This window comes from Sus scrofa, chromosome 7 (assembly GCF_000003025.6).
Source record: "Sus scrofa isolate TJ Tabasco breed Duroc chromosome 7, Sscrofa11.1, whole genome shotgun sequence".
NCBI classification, from domain to species: Eukaryota; Metazoa; Chordata; class Mammalia; order Artiodactyla; family Suidae; genus Sus; species Sus scrofa.
In genome coordinates, this window is record NC_010449.5 from 113674701 (window position 1) to 113691333 (window position 16633).

At 40.9% G+C, this 16633-nt stretch overlaps 1 protein-coding gene across 3 annotated transcripts in view; it reads left to right on the plus strand.

Moving 5' to 3' along the window:
- CPSF2 (cleavage and polyadenylation specific factor 2) overlaps positions 1–15824 on the plus strand; it is a 30622-nt gene extending 14798 nt beyond the window's left edge. For 2 of the 3 annotated variants that reach the window (XM_021099626.1, XM_021099627.1), the window contains 9 exons: positions 1255–1442; positions 2131–2421; positions 7883–7983; positions 8315–8515; positions 10462–10614; positions 11151–11376; positions 12758–13057; positions 14779–14913; positions 15288–15709. In XM_021099626.1, the coding sequence (XP_020955285.1) occupies positions 1255–1442; positions 2131–2421; positions 7883–7983; positions 8315–8515; positions 10462–10614; positions 11151–11376; positions 12758–13057; positions 14779–14913; positions 15288–15380 (1688 nt within the window). In that variant the 3' untranslated portion in view covers positions 15381–15709. Of the gene's footprint in view, positions 1–1254; positions 1443–2130; positions 2422–7882; positions 7984–8314; positions 8516–10461; positions 10615–11150; positions 11377–12757; positions 13058–14778; positions 14914–15287 lie in introns of all 3 variants that reach the window. The other variant, XM_021099625.1, reaches the window with a different exon arrangement.

The following is a 16633-nucleotide window of genomic DNA, read 5'->3' on the forward strand; positions in this document are numbered from 1 at the left end:
GCTTGAGCCCTTCTACCTTATATATACTTTTTATAAGCTGCATGGGAATTCTACAGGGAAAATTGGATTCCACTTTTAACATATTTGTAACCAGTGCCTTCATTTGTCCACTTAAAAAGTATGACTTGGAGTTCCCATTGCGGCTCAATGGTAACGAACCTGACTAGTATCCATGAGGATGAGGTTCAATCCCTGGCCTCACTCAATGGGTTAAGGATCCAGCATTGCTGCAAGCTGTGGTGTAGGTCACAGATGCAGCTTGGAACCATTGTTGCCCTGACTGTGGTGTAACCCCTATCCTGGGAACTTCCATATGCCACAGGTGTGGCCTTAAAAAGACAGAAAAAAAAAAAAAAAAAGGCATGACTTACATACTATGTTACTCTAACTTTAAGGTTTTCAAATCTTGGCATTTTCTTGGTTTTTTTGTTTTTGCTGGAGTTTGATTTTATTAAAAATTTCCAAGCAGACTTTCATCTAGAAAGTCTATTATTGGAAGAGAGAATATTATTTATATTTTATTCTACAGACATACACAAAGCATGTATGTATTAGTATAAAGTATAAATATGTGTGTATAAATTTTGGCATTATATTTCGTAACAAACTTTATTGGAATTGGCAGGTGAGACCATAGTGACCTGGAAACCCAAGGCTGGTTGCATTTGGCCTATTGACCCAATTTTCTCAGTATACTGTACAAATGTCGTTTTCAATGTGTACTATAGGTAAAATAACTGCTTTATAGGTTTTTTGGGTTTTTTTTTTTTGCTTTTTAGGGCCACACCTGTGGCATATGGAAGTTCCCAGGCTAAGGGTCGAATCAGAGCTATAGCTGCCAGCCTACGCCACAGCCACAGCAACGCAGTATCTGAGCCATGTCTGCAACCCTGCACCACAGTTTATGGCAATGCCAGATCCTCAACCCACTGAACAAGGCCAGGGATCGAATCTGCATCTCATGGATACTAGTCAAGTTCATTACTGCTGAGCCACAAGGCAAACTCCCTATAATTTTTCAGTGAAAAAACTTGGGAGTTAATGCCATTGCTTTTCACTCCTGTGAACATATATTCATAGTATAAAAAGTAATTGTAATAACCTGAATGAAATTCTTTTACTTTGTACCTGGCATAGGGACTGCTCATTTATAAACTATAGTTTTTACAGTAAAAACATGGAGGTAAAATAATTTTTAACTTTGTAGCAACGTATTGTTAGGTTTTATAAGGATTTTACATTCTTTTCTTCTAGCAAATGTCCTGGAAACACTTCGAGGTGATGGAAGTGTGTTAATAGCAGTGGACACTGCAGGTAGAGTTTTGGAACTTGCTCAACTCCTTGATCAAATTTGGAGAACTAAAGATGCCGGATTAGGTGTTTACTCATTGGCACTCCTAAATAATGTCAGTTATAACGTGGTGGAGTTTTCTAAGTCTCAGGTTTGTTTTCTTGTTATCATTTGTAATAAAGACGTTTGCTGCAGAGATCGGGCTTAGGGAAAACAATGTGTTAATTATAATTACCCTTTGAATTTTCTTGTTCTGTTGAGGTTGATGATCTTAATGATGATAAGGATGATGATGATAAAAACTAAAAATTAGCCATTTACTATTCTGTGTGCTTTGCATGTATTATTTCATTTAATCTTTATCTATCCTATGAAGTAGGTTCTATTATTGTTCCCATTCGACAGATTGGGCCAGTTGCTTCTCTAACGCTTAATATCACAATCTGCAGAACGTGGGCAAAAATAGAACCTACCTCATAAGAAATGAATGTTAGAATCCATTTTTCTCTTCCTTTTGAACAAGCTCTTTCTGTTGAAGTAGCCGTCTCTGGGGCAAGGTATTCATTTAGAGCTTAGACACTGCCTTCTGAATAAGATTTAAGGTGACTTATAACTGAAACGTAATGCAAAATTAGATTTTTAGGATGAACATCAGGCTGGGAGGATCAGATGGGGATTAGAAACAGTAAGTTGCTTGTCAACATGGTACAAATTTATGCAAACATTGGTGGAAAAAAGACTTAAGACAAGATGGAACTTGAATTCCTCGACTGTTGTAGAATACATTGAAGTTATAATATAGTTTTTTCTAATTATTGTCACGTTTTCTCCCACACTAGGTAGAATGGATGAGTGATAAATTGATGAGATGTTTTGAAGACAAAAGAAATAATCCATTTCAGTTTCGCCATCTCTCTCTCTGTCACGGTCTTTCTGACTTGGCTCGAGTACCTAGCCCTAAAGTGGTACTTGCCAGCCAACCCGACCTGGAATGTGGATTTTCAAGGGATCTCTTTATTCAGTGGTGTCAGGACCCTAAAAACTCAATCATTCTAACTTACAGAACTACTCCTGGGACTTTAGCACGTTTCCTCATTGATAATCCATCTGAAAAAATTACAGAAATAGAGGTGAGTGCTTGTATGTGAATGTAATCTTTTTTTTTTTGTCTTTTGTCTTTTTAGGGCCACACCCGCAGCATATGGATGTTCCCAGGCTAGGGGTTGAATCGGAGCTGTAGCTGCCAACCTACACCACAGCCATAGCAATGTGGGATCCAAGCGGCATCTGACCTATACCACAGCTCATCCTTAACCCATATCCTAACCCACTGAGCAAGGCCAGGGTTTGAAAACCCGAGTCCTCCTGGATCTTAGTTGGATTTGTTCACCACTGAGCCACTACGGGAATTCTGTGGATGTAATCTTGAAATTGTTGGGGGAGATACATTATGCACAATGTTTATAACAATCAGTGACCAAAAATAAAACGAAGTTGTTTCAGGATTTTTATTAAAATAGCAGTAGAGGGGCTTTAATAGCACACATTTCAGAGCCACTTAATTGGAAATTCTCAGCCTTGAACCCAGAGAGTATATATGCGCTGTATTCTCATTCACTCTTTGAACAGTTCCTTTCACCTTCTTTCCCTTACTGGAGTCTGGTTATTTCCTAATGGTTTCTATTTCCTGCAGCCCTCTCAAGCAGAGGCTCTTCCATTCTCTTAGGTGTTTCATAAGTGGGGTAGGTGTCTTGTTCTGTGTTGTGTGGCTTTTAAACCATTTCTCTTCCCTGTGTAGTTCATGCTGTCAGACTTGCATGGCCACTGACCCCCTTCCCCTTGTCTCAGACACGTAACTGATCTCTTGGTCACTCTCTGTCATTCACTGGTGGCTTTAGACCTTGCGTCCCAGTCTTCCTGCCCCTCGTACTCAGACTCCATTCCCGATGACTTCAGGATTCATGTGTTTGATTTCTCCGGGTTCTTGACACCTTCCTTCTCTACGATCTTTCCCTCCACTCCACCTCCGCCATCCCTTCCCATGATCGTGCTGTCCACTCCCAGGGGTGTGCCCTTCACCTTGCTGTGATTCCCAGACCTCTCTCTCAGGTGGCCCTCGCCAGTCTCCCGACTGACTTTCTCTGGAACTCCATGCCTACAATTCTTTGGTCCTGTTGGGACATTCAGTTCATGAAGCTCTATGTCATGGTCTTTCTGACTTGACTGGTCAGTGGTGCATGGTTATTTCACAGATACCTTTAACTCTTTGACCTGTGTCCTCTTTGTTATACTCAGTGGGCAAAGCCTGGACACGAGTTAAACCATGTGCTCAGTCCGTGCCTGTGACCAAGCAGCCCGGTATTACTGGAGTTCCACACGCACTGTATGGGCAGGGCTCCCCTCGGATGTGTGACCTCACATCTCAGAAGGGTAGCCCACGCGAGCACTCAGCTTACGGGGGATGGTCCTTTTCACGCTCTCCAGTAAGACCACTGCATACCTCCTTTCTCCTCCGATCTCCTGCAACCCACCTCAGCCTTTACCGGTAGCATCTGACCTGGTTTCAGACTTACTGAGAAGTAGAAGCAGTCAGACAGAAATCTTCCTACCTTCTCGTCACTAGCCCGTCCTGCATCCACATTTTCTCCTGTTATAGGAGTGACGATGAGTCAAATGACCAATATGCCAAGAGACCATTTTGCTTAATAACCAGCCCATCAAATCTACCAATTTTTCAAAACTGGTATCATTTATAAAGTTTATAGCAATTGATGCTGAATGGGCTGATAGCTGCCAGACTTGTGCCAAGTTTTAGATAACTATTTTTTATTTTGTCTTCATGGCAGCCCTTTAAAGGAATGTTTAGTTAGTTAAAAGCTGAATGGTAAGGGAATCTTAGTTTTTAACTATTTAAAAGCATAAACAGTAACTAAAATCTGATATACATTTACTATATATATTTTATATTATATATATATATATATATATATATATATATTTTTTTTTTTTTTTTTTTGCTTTTTAGGGCCACAAGCACAGCATATGGCGGTTCCCAGGCTAGGGGTCTAATAGGGAACTACAGCTGCTGGCCTGCACCACAGCCACAGCATCAGATCTGAGCCACGTCTTCAACCTATGACAGACAGCTCACAGCAATGCCAGATCCTTAACCCACTGAGTGAGGCCAGGGAGCGAACCTGCAACCTCATAGTTCCTAGTCGGATTCATTTCTGCTGCACCACAACGGGAACTCCTACATTTACTATAAAAACTGAATTGTTGAGGAAGGATGCAGAGCAAGCATACCAAAGTAGAATATATACTGTCTTTTGGGCTATTTAACAGCTTAGAAATACAAAGTTAAAAGAAAACACAAAGTTAAAATACTTGAAAGAGTTTCATCAGATATGAAACACTGAATTTGAAAATACTAATTACTGGAAATGCAGTGAAGACTGGTATGTCATTTGAGGAATTAATTAAAGACTTAAAAGTGGTTTAAATTTGAAAAAAATAGAAAATGACATTTGGAGCTGAAACTTGACATGTTTTAGGTTTTTAATTTTTATAAGTAATTTTTTACTTAACTTTTTATAAGTTCAGGGTTCTTTCCCCTCGCACCTTCTTAGGGATATGTCTTCTGTAGTTACCCTTTTTCTCTCCACTACCTATCACTTTTTTCCTCTACTTAGTCACATCCAAAATAGTTTTTATTATTCCCCCTCCCCTATTCCCAGACTTCTTCTCTGAGCCTTCCTCATCTCAGGGAATAGTAGCACTTTTCATATGTTTCTACAAGCCCCAAACTTAGAAATTTTAAAAATATTGATTGAAGTATAATGTATACTGAAAAGTGTGCCCATTGTAAGTGCACAGCGTGATGGATTTTCACAGACGAGCACACTCGTCTAGCTCGTGCTCGGGTCAAGGAATAGACTGTCGTCGGTACTGCAGAGCCCCTTCCCGATCCCCCATCCTTCCGAGGGCACCCACTATGCTGACTTCCAACGTACAGGTTATTACCATTTATTTCTCAGTTCCTATTTGTCTCTCGCCACCCATATCCAATCCAGCAGCAAGTCCTACTGATTGGACCTCCAGATATATCCCAGAGCTGTCTACTTTTCTCCAGCTCCGCTGCCATGCTTCTAGCCCATGCGAAGGGGTCTTGCCTGGACTGTGTGGTAGTGCCCTAACTGGTTTCACTGTTTTTACCATTATACTCCCTTAATCCTTTTCTTTTCATAGCATCCAAAGACCTCTTTCTCTCTCTCTCATTTTATTCGTAAAACCACATTAACATTAATTTTACCATCTGAACCGTTTATTTTTTTATTATTTATTTATTTCGTCCTTTTAGAGCCACACCTCTGGGATATGGAAGTTCCCAGGCTAGGGGTTGAATCAGCTGTAGCTGCTGGCCTAAACCACAACCACAGCAACACGGGATCCAAGCCTCATCTTTCGACCTACACCACACTCAACGGCAACACTGGACCCTTAACCCACTGAATGAGGCCAGGGATTGAACTCTTGCCCTCGTGAATGCTAGTCAAGTTTGTTACCACTGAGCTACAACAGGCACTCCTTCCAGAACTTTTCATCATGCAAAACTGAAACTTTATTATATCTATTGAACAATTCCCCAAGTCGTCTTTTACAGATTCATCATTTCATGTTACTCCCTTGCTCGAAGTCTCCAATGACCTCCTTCTACTCTTTGGATAAAATCCAAATTCCTTACCAGGCTTTCAACACCCCACATGATCAGACCTCCACCCACTTTTCTGATCTTACCTCCTTTCACCTTCTCCATGCTCTACACTGCTTCACGGCATCAGGGTCTTCTTCCACCTCCGATGGTCCTTCCTCCCAGCTTTGTACTTGACTACTCTTTGTCATTCAAGTCTCAGTTTAAAGGTCATCTCTTCAGGAAGGCCTTCTCTGACTCGCAGTCCACAGTAACTACTCAGGTGGTTGGCAACCCATCATGGTACTTTATTTTCCCAGCACTCATTGCTGTCTGCTGTTTTCCTTGTGTTTTGGCTTCCTTTTCCCACTACCAACTAGAAGGCAAGTTCCATAAGAAAGAGATCTTTTTTTTTTTTTTTTTTTTTTTTTTGGTATATCCCTAGTACATAGAACAGTGCTTGAAATGTCTAAGGTCCTTGAATTCCTGAATGACCAAATGAGTGAATATGTGTTAACCAGATTTCTGGTCATGTTAGATAAGAGTTTACCATGCATGATATTTTTCCATCTACACCTATCACTCTTAGAGTCAAGTCTTACTCATTCAAAAAGAGCCAACACAGGGAGTTCCCATTGTAGTGCAGGGGAGACACATCCGACTGGTATCCATGAGGCTTCGGTCTCTATCCCTGGTCTCACTCAGTGGGTTAAGGACCTGGCATTGCTGTGAGCTGTGGCGTAGGCCGGCAGCTGCAGCTCCAATTCAACCCCCTAGCCTGGGAACTTCCATATGCTGTAGGTTCGGCCCTAAAAAGAAAAAAAAAAAAAAAAAGTTGTGTCCAGTATTTACTGTTGCAGACATTGCTGCCATGTACTTTTTTCCTCATGTTTGTGTGATCATTTCAGTAGGATGAATTCCTAGAAGTAGAAATGCTGTATTAAATGACAAACACATTTTTAGTTTTAGATGTTGACAAACCGCCTTCTAACATAGCTGCACTGATTTTTCACAGTGACTAAAGGTATCCTTTCCCCACTGCCAATCCTCATTGGCAGCATTGCCAATCTCATAAATTAAAAGATGGTATCACATTTAAAAAATTTTGCATTTTTCAAAAATAATTAGTAAAATGAGATAATCTTTTCATGGCTGCTAGTTTTCTTATTTTATAAATTGGTTATGTTTTTTTTTTTTTTTTTTTTTTTTTTTCTTGGGCTCTGTTTTGGCATGCAGAAGTTCCAGGCCAGGACTCGAACCTCCGAACACCTGTTTTCTCTCTTTGATGTGTGGCTCATCTTTTTCTTAACTGCTTTGAAGAATTCTTAGGAAAAAGTAGTTTCTGATAGTCAAATAGTGCTGCAAATAATATTTCAGATTGTTTTAATTTCATGTGATCTAAAATGTCAGAGATTTTTGTTTTTCCTGTCACCATGTTTATTCTCCTTTTGTTTTGTTTTGTTTTGTTTCCTTTTGGCCAACTCTGCAGCCTGTAGGTAGAAGTTCCAGGGCCAGGGACTGAACCTGTGCCACAGCAGCGACCCAAGCCACAGTAGTGAGAACACTGGATCCTTAACTCACTGCACCACCAGGGAACTCCTTCTTTTGGGCTTTATGTCATGTGCAGCCCCACCTACACCAAATTATAAAAATACTTTTCTGTATTTTCTTTTTCTGATTGGTGATTTTTAGCTGGTTTGATTTGAACTAAACCCATCCTAGAAATATGACAGCTCAATTTTAGTACTAATCTAAGTAGGATCTATAATTGTACACAATGGAAAACTTGAATAATTTTCAGAGGAAAATTTAGTTTAAAGATGATGAAGCAGTTTAGAGATGTGATGTATCTCACACCTCACTGGCTTAACCCCCTTCTTTCATCTGCTGCTTTTCTTTAGCTGAGGAAACGTGTAAAGCTTGAGGGGAAAGAACTTGAAGAATACTTGGAAAAAGAGAAACTAAAGAAAGAAGCTGCTAAAAAACTTGAGCAGTCAAAAGAGTGAGTTGTTTTCAGATGAATTAGAAGTTTACAGAAGTCATTTGAGGACTTATTTCTAGACAAAAACATTTGACTGAACATATTTAAAGTTGCTTTTGACTTTATTACTTTCGTTACCTCTTTCCAGTGGTGCTAGAATACCAAATTTTGTCGCTGCTGATGTTAATATGTATTTACTAACTACCAGGTAGTGCTACCTTTCACAGAATATCACTCCACTAATACTGTTATTATCATTGAAGTAATACTGAATGTTAATAATAATATTGAAATCTGAATTAAAAATCTTTTGGGGACTTTATGACCTTTATCTCTTCCAAAACCCTCCTAGGGCCGACATAGATTCCAGCGATGAGAGCGACGTTGAGGAAGATATTGACCAACCATCAGCTCATAAGACTAAGCACGACCTGATGATGAAAGGTGAAGGCAGTCGTAAAGGCAGTTTCTTCAAACAGGCGAAAAAGTCTTATCCTATGTTTCCTGCCCCAGAAGAAAGAATCAAATGGGATGAATATGGAGAAATTATCAAGTATGTGAGCAAAACAAGCTTTTCTTTCGTAGCGGTTGGAGGCATTAATTGTGTTCTCATTTGTGCTCAATGACTTCGGTCTGTCTAGTCATCGTATACTTGGTTAGTTTCCAAATCCCTGAGCTTGAAAGGTAGAGCCAACGTGTCATTTGAAATGCAAAAGTGGAAAGATTGAGAAACATCTAGAGAGTGAACGTTAAAGGGAAACTGGTAGATCTCTTCCTTCTGTATGTGAAAATTTTAAAACGATGATCAAGACCTCTCTCCGCCCTGCCTCCCCCCACCCCACCCCCCCCCAAAAAGCTAAGGGACGTGTGTTGAGGAAGGACACACGGTAAGACCGTTTTGATGTTTAGGAAGTGGGTTATGTCTCCGATAGTGTTGCACACATGTTTTAAGAGAAATAGGAAATAGCATGAGGAGAACCATGGAAAATTTACGAAATCTGCACCCACTGTTAGAAAAACAACTGAAATCATGTATTCTAAACACAGATTTGAAAACCCTGCTATTCTGTAAAGATCAGATGTCTCCGCACAGGGCAGTCTGTTTAGCATGTGGACAGTGCTTTTTAGCTTCAATTTTCTTATCTGAAAAATGAAAGTAAGAATTAAATGAGGTTGGGTTTGGTTTTTTTTTTTTTTTGCCTTTTCTAGGGCCAAACCCATGGCATACGGAGGTTCTCAGGCTAGGGGTTGAATCGGAGCTGTAGCCACCGGCCTACGCCAGAGCCACAGCCACACGGGATCTGACCCGCATCTGCGACGTACACCACAGCTCATGGCAACGCTGGATCCTTAACCCACTGAGCGAGGCCAGGGATCGAACCCGAAACATGGTTCCTAATTGGTTCGCTAACCACTGAGCCACAACAGGAACTCCAAATGAGGATGTGTTTTTAAGGCACTTAGCAGAGACCCTGACTCAGTAAATGCACCTGAAGCAGTTGCTGCTACTATTATTATGTGGGTTACAGTTGGAGATACTGCACTGCTGCAGCAGTCTAGGTATTGGATGACAGGCCTGGATTCTCAGGAGGCTGAAGGGACTTGGGGTGGGGCATGACAAATAGAGAGGTTAGAGAGAATGTTAAAAGTTTGCTTTTTTTTTTAAAAGTAATGTATAGTTATGTTAATTTCTCAAAGTTTGCTTTTTAATTTTAACATCGAACGCTCTCTCATACTGGAGAATAGATGGGCTAGTAGTTTGTTGAAATAGAGATGAAGGCTTTCAAGGGAGCTAATGATTTTATATTTCGGTTTTCTTTGTAATGTGTGAAAATGGAGAGTCAGCTGTCACTGGGTAGGGAAGGAATAGCTGGAGGTCTTAAGGAAATCAGAGGAGATCTGAGGTTTATAAGGATTGGGTGTTGGCAAGAGAAATCACAGAAACTGAGAAGAAGAATTACTGAAACAAATGCAGGGCCAGGTTGCAATGGTAGTTATGACAGTCACTCACACCTTCTAATGACCTCTCTAGGGCCTTTTCACCAGCCCACGTGGGCGGTTTTAAAGTGTACTCTTTGGGAGTTCCCATTGTGGCACAGCAGAAACGAATCTGACGAGTATCCATGAGGATGCGGGTTTGATTCCTGGCCTCGCTCAGTGAGTCGGAGATTCCATGTGGCGGTGGCTGTGGTGTAGGCCGGCAGCTGAAGCTCCCATGCCCCTCTTAGCCTGGGAACTGCCATATGCTGCTGGTGCAGTCCCAAAAAGCAAAAAAGCAAAAAACAAAGGTGTACTCTTTGACGGTCACAAAGAACATAACATACGCAGTCATCTGATAATTGATATTGTGAAGCTGCCCGGGCTTTGGGGCAAATGTGTATTTGAATTTTGAGATATGTGAGGAGTCTAATAAAAGTGTTACCATCTACTCACTAGTTATATGTATTAAATATTATTAGCTTGCTTGTTACTCCCGCTAATTAGAGACTTCTTATTTAGACCAGAGGATTTCTTAGTGCCGGAACTTCAAGCTACTGAAGAAGAAAAAAGCAAATTAGAATCTGGCCTGACAAACGGAGATGAACCCATGGATCAGGATTTATCTGATGTTCCTACTAAGTGTATTTCTACGACAGAGTCTATTGAAATAAAGTAAGTGCTCTTACTGCATTTTGAAAATAAATTATGAAGTAAAATTTGAGCACTTGAATTCTGTAATTTACATTGTTTCAAAAGTGAGATTTCTGAATATCCTCTAGTAAGTTTGTGCGTTTAAAATTTCTTTTTCTTCTGGTGAAATAAAGCATGGAGGTATTTTCCCTTCGTAAATGATATTTAAATGCTAAAGTGAATTGGTGGTGAAGAGGGAATTAAACTTTATATTGTACATTTATGTGAAGAAACATTCTTTCTAGTCTTTTTAGTAAGTCTACTAGCAGGTGAGCTTGTGCCGTTCACAAGTTTAAGTCATCAGAGAGCAAAGTGGTTTATCTGTTTAGTGGTATTATTTGGTAAACCTTTTAGGGTATAGCTAAGAGCACAATAATACATATTAATGTAACACCTGTATTCCTCAAATCCACATTTACATATTGTTACATTTCTTTCCTGATGATAAAAGCCATTAAAAACCTAATTTTAGGATCAAGTTACCAGAAAAGTAAGCTCGAATAATCATCTAATTACAGAGCCAGGGTTACTTACATCGACTATGAAGGACGCTCTGATGGGGATTCCATTAAAAAAATCATCAATCAGATGAAACCACGACAGTTGATCATTGTCCATGGACCACCAGAGGCCAGCCAGGATCTTGCGGAGTGCTGCCGTGCATTTGGTGGGAAGGATATTAAAGTGTACATGCCTAAGCTACACGAAACAGTTGATGCCACTAGTGAAACTCACATCTACCAGGTAGGTATGCTGGCATTTGCACCACTTAGAAATAAGTACTTTTTCTTGCAATTAGGACATCTTGTGTTAGGAATACAGTGGTGAGTGAGACAAAGGTGGTCTCGTGTCCTAGCAGGTGGTTTTTTTTTTTTTTTTTGGTCTTTTGGTCTTTTCTAGGGCCACTCCCGAGTCACATGGAGGTTCCCGAGGCTAGGGGTCGAATTGGAGCTGTAGCCACCGGCCTACGCCACAGCCACAGCCACAGCCACACCAGAGCCGAGCCAGGTCTGCAACCTACACCACAGCTCACGGCAACGCCAGATCCTTAACCCGCTGAGGGAGGCCAGGGATCGAACCCACAACCTCATGGTTCTTAGTCGGATTTGTTAACCACTGCACCATGACGGGAACTCCCTCGTGTCCTAGCAGGTCTTATAGTCTCTGGGGCTTTTAACAAAGCAATAGCATTTATCACACTGTTTAACCTCTGCTAGATGCTAGAGAGCACAAAGAGGGAGACTTTAACCCAGATTTGGAGTGTAGAGAAGACTTCCCAGCAGAAGTGATAATGAAGTTAAAGTCTAACGGCTGTTTAGATGGGTTGTCAGAGCGGTACCCAGAGTGGTAACGAGAGGGAGGAAGAGTGTTCCCGCCAGAGCGAGCAGCATGTGTGAAAGGAGAGAGGCGAGGGGCATGGTGAGTGCTCAAGAATTCCCAAGTTTCCTAAAAATTCACAGATGTTAAGTTCTCTTCCTACTTGGAAAAAAAGGGAGACAGGTAGGGAAGACAGGAAGAGCACAGAGGAGAGCTTGGTAATCACATCTGGTGGCGGGAGATGGTGTCAGTGAAGGCAGGAGTGATGTCTGTATGTGGCTGGAAAACACGGGCTGGAATTCATCAGGCGGAAAGGTCGTTCTGGGCAGAACGAGAGGAAGCAGCATGCCCAGAATACGGAGACGTGAAACTGCATGTGGTAGAGCGAGGAAGCCGTAAGCAGTTTGGTACTCCTGGAGTAGCATCAGGTCCTAGACGATGAGACTCCGGCCACCCTCGGCCACACACCCGCGGGAGTCCGAGGGACTCAGTGTTTTGGCCTTAGTCTCACCGGTTAAGTTAGACTCACTGGAGGTGGGACCCTGGCATTAATATTAAAAAACATGAAATTACCGTGTGGTCCCAGTGTGCAGTCAAGGTTAAGAATCGTTACTTAGGAAAGTAGGCCGGGCCCTAATAATCTGAAAGCACGAGGTCATTGCCGGTTATGGTGAAGAGCAGTGCAGTGAAAGATTTTCAAATTTTACTACATAATTCTAGAGGTAGAAAATGATACTAAGTCATATATAGTTGTCGAATTATCCTCTGTGGGCTTGCTTTCTCTCTTTCCCCTTTGTATCATGTTTAGGTGAGATTGAAAGATTCACTTGTCAGCTCCCTTCAGTTTTGTAAGGCAAAAGATGCTGAATTAGCTTGGATAGACGGTGTCTTAGACATGAGAGTTTCCAAAGTAGACACAGGAGTTATTTTAGAAGAAGGAGAGCTAAAGGATGACGGCGAAGACGCAGAAATGCAGGTGGACGCTCCTTCAGACTCCAGCGTCATAGCCCAGCAGAAGGCCATGAAGAGTCTGTTCGGAGATGATGAGAAAGAAACAGGTGAAGAAAGTGAGATCATTCCTACACTGGAACCCTTACCACCTCATGAGGTAAAAAGCACCTGCCACTTCCCTCCCTCCCTTAATTTTCCCTTTATGTTTTTAACCACTTGAAATGTGTCACATATAGACTCATTTTGGAATTTTAAAAACGAGACATGTTTCTGTGTGCGTATGTGTCCTCTACGGCTAGGGAATGATAACAACAGTAAGGTAACCTTGAGCAAGTCTGATAAAATGCATAATTGTGTCATGATTTGTTTTTGCAGTGTGGAATTGTGAATTTTTTTTTTTTTTTTTTGGTGCCTTTTTGCCATTTCTCGGGCCGCTCCCACGGCATATGGAGGTTCCCAGGCTAGGGGTCGAATCAGAGCTATAGCCGCCAGCCTACGCCAGAGCCACAGCAACGGGGGATTCGAGCTGCGTCTGCAACCTACACTACAGCTCACGACAACACCAGAAACACCAGATCCTTAACCCACTGAGCAAGGCCAGGGTTCGAACCTGCCACCTCATGTTCCTGGTCGGATTCGTTAACCTCTGAGCCACGACGGGAACTCTAAGTTGTGAATGTTAAGTTTGATGATTGTGAGGGTCACCCACCTGCTGCTTTTTTTTTTTTTTTTTTTTTTTTTTGTCTTTTTTTAGGGCCGCACCTGTGTCATAGGGAAGTTCCCAGGCTAGGGGTCCAGTCCGAGCTATAGGTGCTGGCCTACACCACAGCCACAGCAACATAGGATCCTAGCCACGTCTGCAACCTACACCGCAGCTCACAGCAACGCCAGATCCTCAACCCACTGAGCGAGACCAGGGATCGAACCTGCTTCCTCGTGGATACTAGTTGGGTTCATTAACCACTGAGACACGAGGGGAACTCCTCACCCATCTGCTTCTAATCAGGAGATTTATAATATTCTAGGAATCTCACACTCTGACATTCCATTTTAGTATGTTGTCAGTTTGAATCAGTTGTGGTTTTGATAGTGTCAGAAACCTTTTATTTTTGGTATGGGTGTAATTCTAGTCTCGTGTGTTATTTACATGTTCTCAAGAGATATCAAGTTAACTAGAAGAGCTTTCAGGTAATTAACTTACAATAATATTAACTATATTATGAGAGTCTTACATGGCTGTCAAGTGATGTCTTTAGTCCTTCTGTGCAACAAAGAAGAGATGGCCTCTGTCATCCCATCCCTTCTAGTGTCACTCTTGAAGTTGGAGGGAGGAGTTAGAAACTCTCTGGGCTAAAGCTGGCCCTCTTCAAAGCAGCTTCAAAGTGGCAGCATTAGGTCGAAGCACTTGTCTTTCTGTCTAAAACCCATGGCATCCGTCGTATTCACTGTGAGGCGGGAAGGGAAATGGAAGTGGATCGGGGGAGCGTTCTCCTCTGACCTGTAGACAAAGGACTTGGACCAGGAAAGCACACTCTTGGTTCAGTTCTGCCTGCTGGCACTGTAGCTGACCCCCTTCGGCAGGTGGGTGGGGGGAGAGCGTAACATTATCCAACGTCTGCCTGTTATTAGGAGGCGTGACTAATAACACTGATTGTGAAACGTTGGGAACTGTGAAGGGCTTTGTAATGTTAAACAATGAGGTGAAATTCAGAATAACAACTTGGAATGTGATTTACAATCTTGAAATGATCTGTCAAAGGACTTCAGCAGGCAGCAGAAAATATCTTAGAGATCGTGTGTTATTTCACTTTATTCAGTACAACGATATGCCTGCTGTTTTATTTGAAGTTAATTCTTTCCCCTTTAACCTTATCTAAGGTTCCTGGACATCAGTCAGTTTTTATGAACGAACCAAGACTCTCTGACTTCAAACAAGTTCTTTTACGAGAGGGGATCCAAGCTGAATTTGTAGGCGGTGTCCTCGTTTGCAACAATCAAGTGGCAGTCCGTAGAGTAAGTGTGTTTTTAATAAGAGCTGACTTGAACACGGTTTTCTGTTGTGTTATTTGGAATTCCGTAGTTCTCAATTAATTTTACAAGCTGGTGATCCATGATTTACGTTCCTAATGATGACCTTGAAAGCTTTTAAAAGTGATTCTCAGAGACATGCTGTGTAATTTTATTGTAGAGGTTTATTTGAATCCTCTGACATTTCTGTGTCGATGTAAAATGCATGACTTGAATATTATATCCATATTCTGTGAATCAGAGCAGCCCTTTTCCTGACCAGTCATAAAGTAATCTAGTTTATATTTTGGTTATTATTCATGAATAGAAAATGTACTAAAGAACTTATTTAAATTTTTTTTTTTTTACTTTGTTTCTAGACGGAAACTGGACGCATTGGATTAGAAGGCTGCCTTTGTCAAGATTTTTATAGGATAAGAGACCTTTTATATGAACAGTATGCCATTGTGTAAAGGACATGATGTCAAGAAGTATCTGTTTGACCTTTCTAAGAAAAAAGGATCTAAGAAAAAAGAACTCTTACTCTAAGCTTTTGCTTTTTTGTTTTGTAACATACAAAAAGAATCTGCCAGAAAAACTTAACATGCATTAGATTTTTAAAAGTGTAAGTGGAAACCATATCATTGCTAATGCTCCAGTGAGCATGCGACCTTTTGGCTTTCGGCGTGATAGAGATCCTTACAAGTGTGCAGCCCTGGCTGAAGGTGACTGGCTTCCTTTTCACACCCCTTATTCTAGAAGGGCTTTTTACTTGAATAAAACAGTGCAACTTAGCAAACCAGTTCATGGCCTTCAAGAAACATGTTTGCATGAATTCTTGTAAACGGTTTCTTCCATATTCTGGAATGAAAAGTGAGACTTTACTTAGAAAGGATGTGCTGTAAAAAACCTGATAAAACAGCTTTTTGAGGCTTATCTCTTTCAAAAACAAAAAAACCCAGTATACGTGCTCTAGTTCTTTGGAATTCCTCTATGCAGTTTTCTTCACATTCAGCTTCGCTCTTCATGACTGCGTTTCACGGTGGTTTTACTCTGCTGTGAGATAGTACACATCTGGTTCAGAAATCAGTTTTTATTTCTCCCATTTCTTGTTCCATTAAGATCTTGTTGTTGTTGAGCTTAAGTTATAACACCACAAAGTTATAAAAGTTATAAAAGTTCAAAAGTTATAACATTTGAATATACGTCATTCAAAAAAAAACCTCCTTGATGTGTTCTAGTCTTAAGGGTTCTGCATGCATTTTAGACACATCTTAACCATCAGCTGGGATGCTGTGTTGGAGACGGTTTAGTGTTTTGCTTTTAGGGAAATAAATGTTGAACTTCATATTTTTTAATAAGGTAATAGTATAATGAAAAGGTGTAAATGTTTTCATCTCTTAGGCATGCTCTCTCCCAAGGTTGCCCAAGCAGTGGTTGGTTTTTATACATATTACTTCAGAAATTATATGGAAGTTGAAACAAGCCATTCTTTCTATGTTCATGTGTTTCTTGGGGCCAGCAGCCTTCATATGGTATAGACCACTTGTGCTTAGGAGTAAAAACAAAACGTGCAGTTTTCATTGAACTTAAAGTGAAAATCATGTCACCCTAATGTGTTTTTTTAGAATGTAGCTTAATCATGAAAGACCTCAATGTTTATTTCTTAACTTTTTAAGCCTTTCTCCTTACATTTAGCACTTTTAGAAGGATCAATCTTCTTATT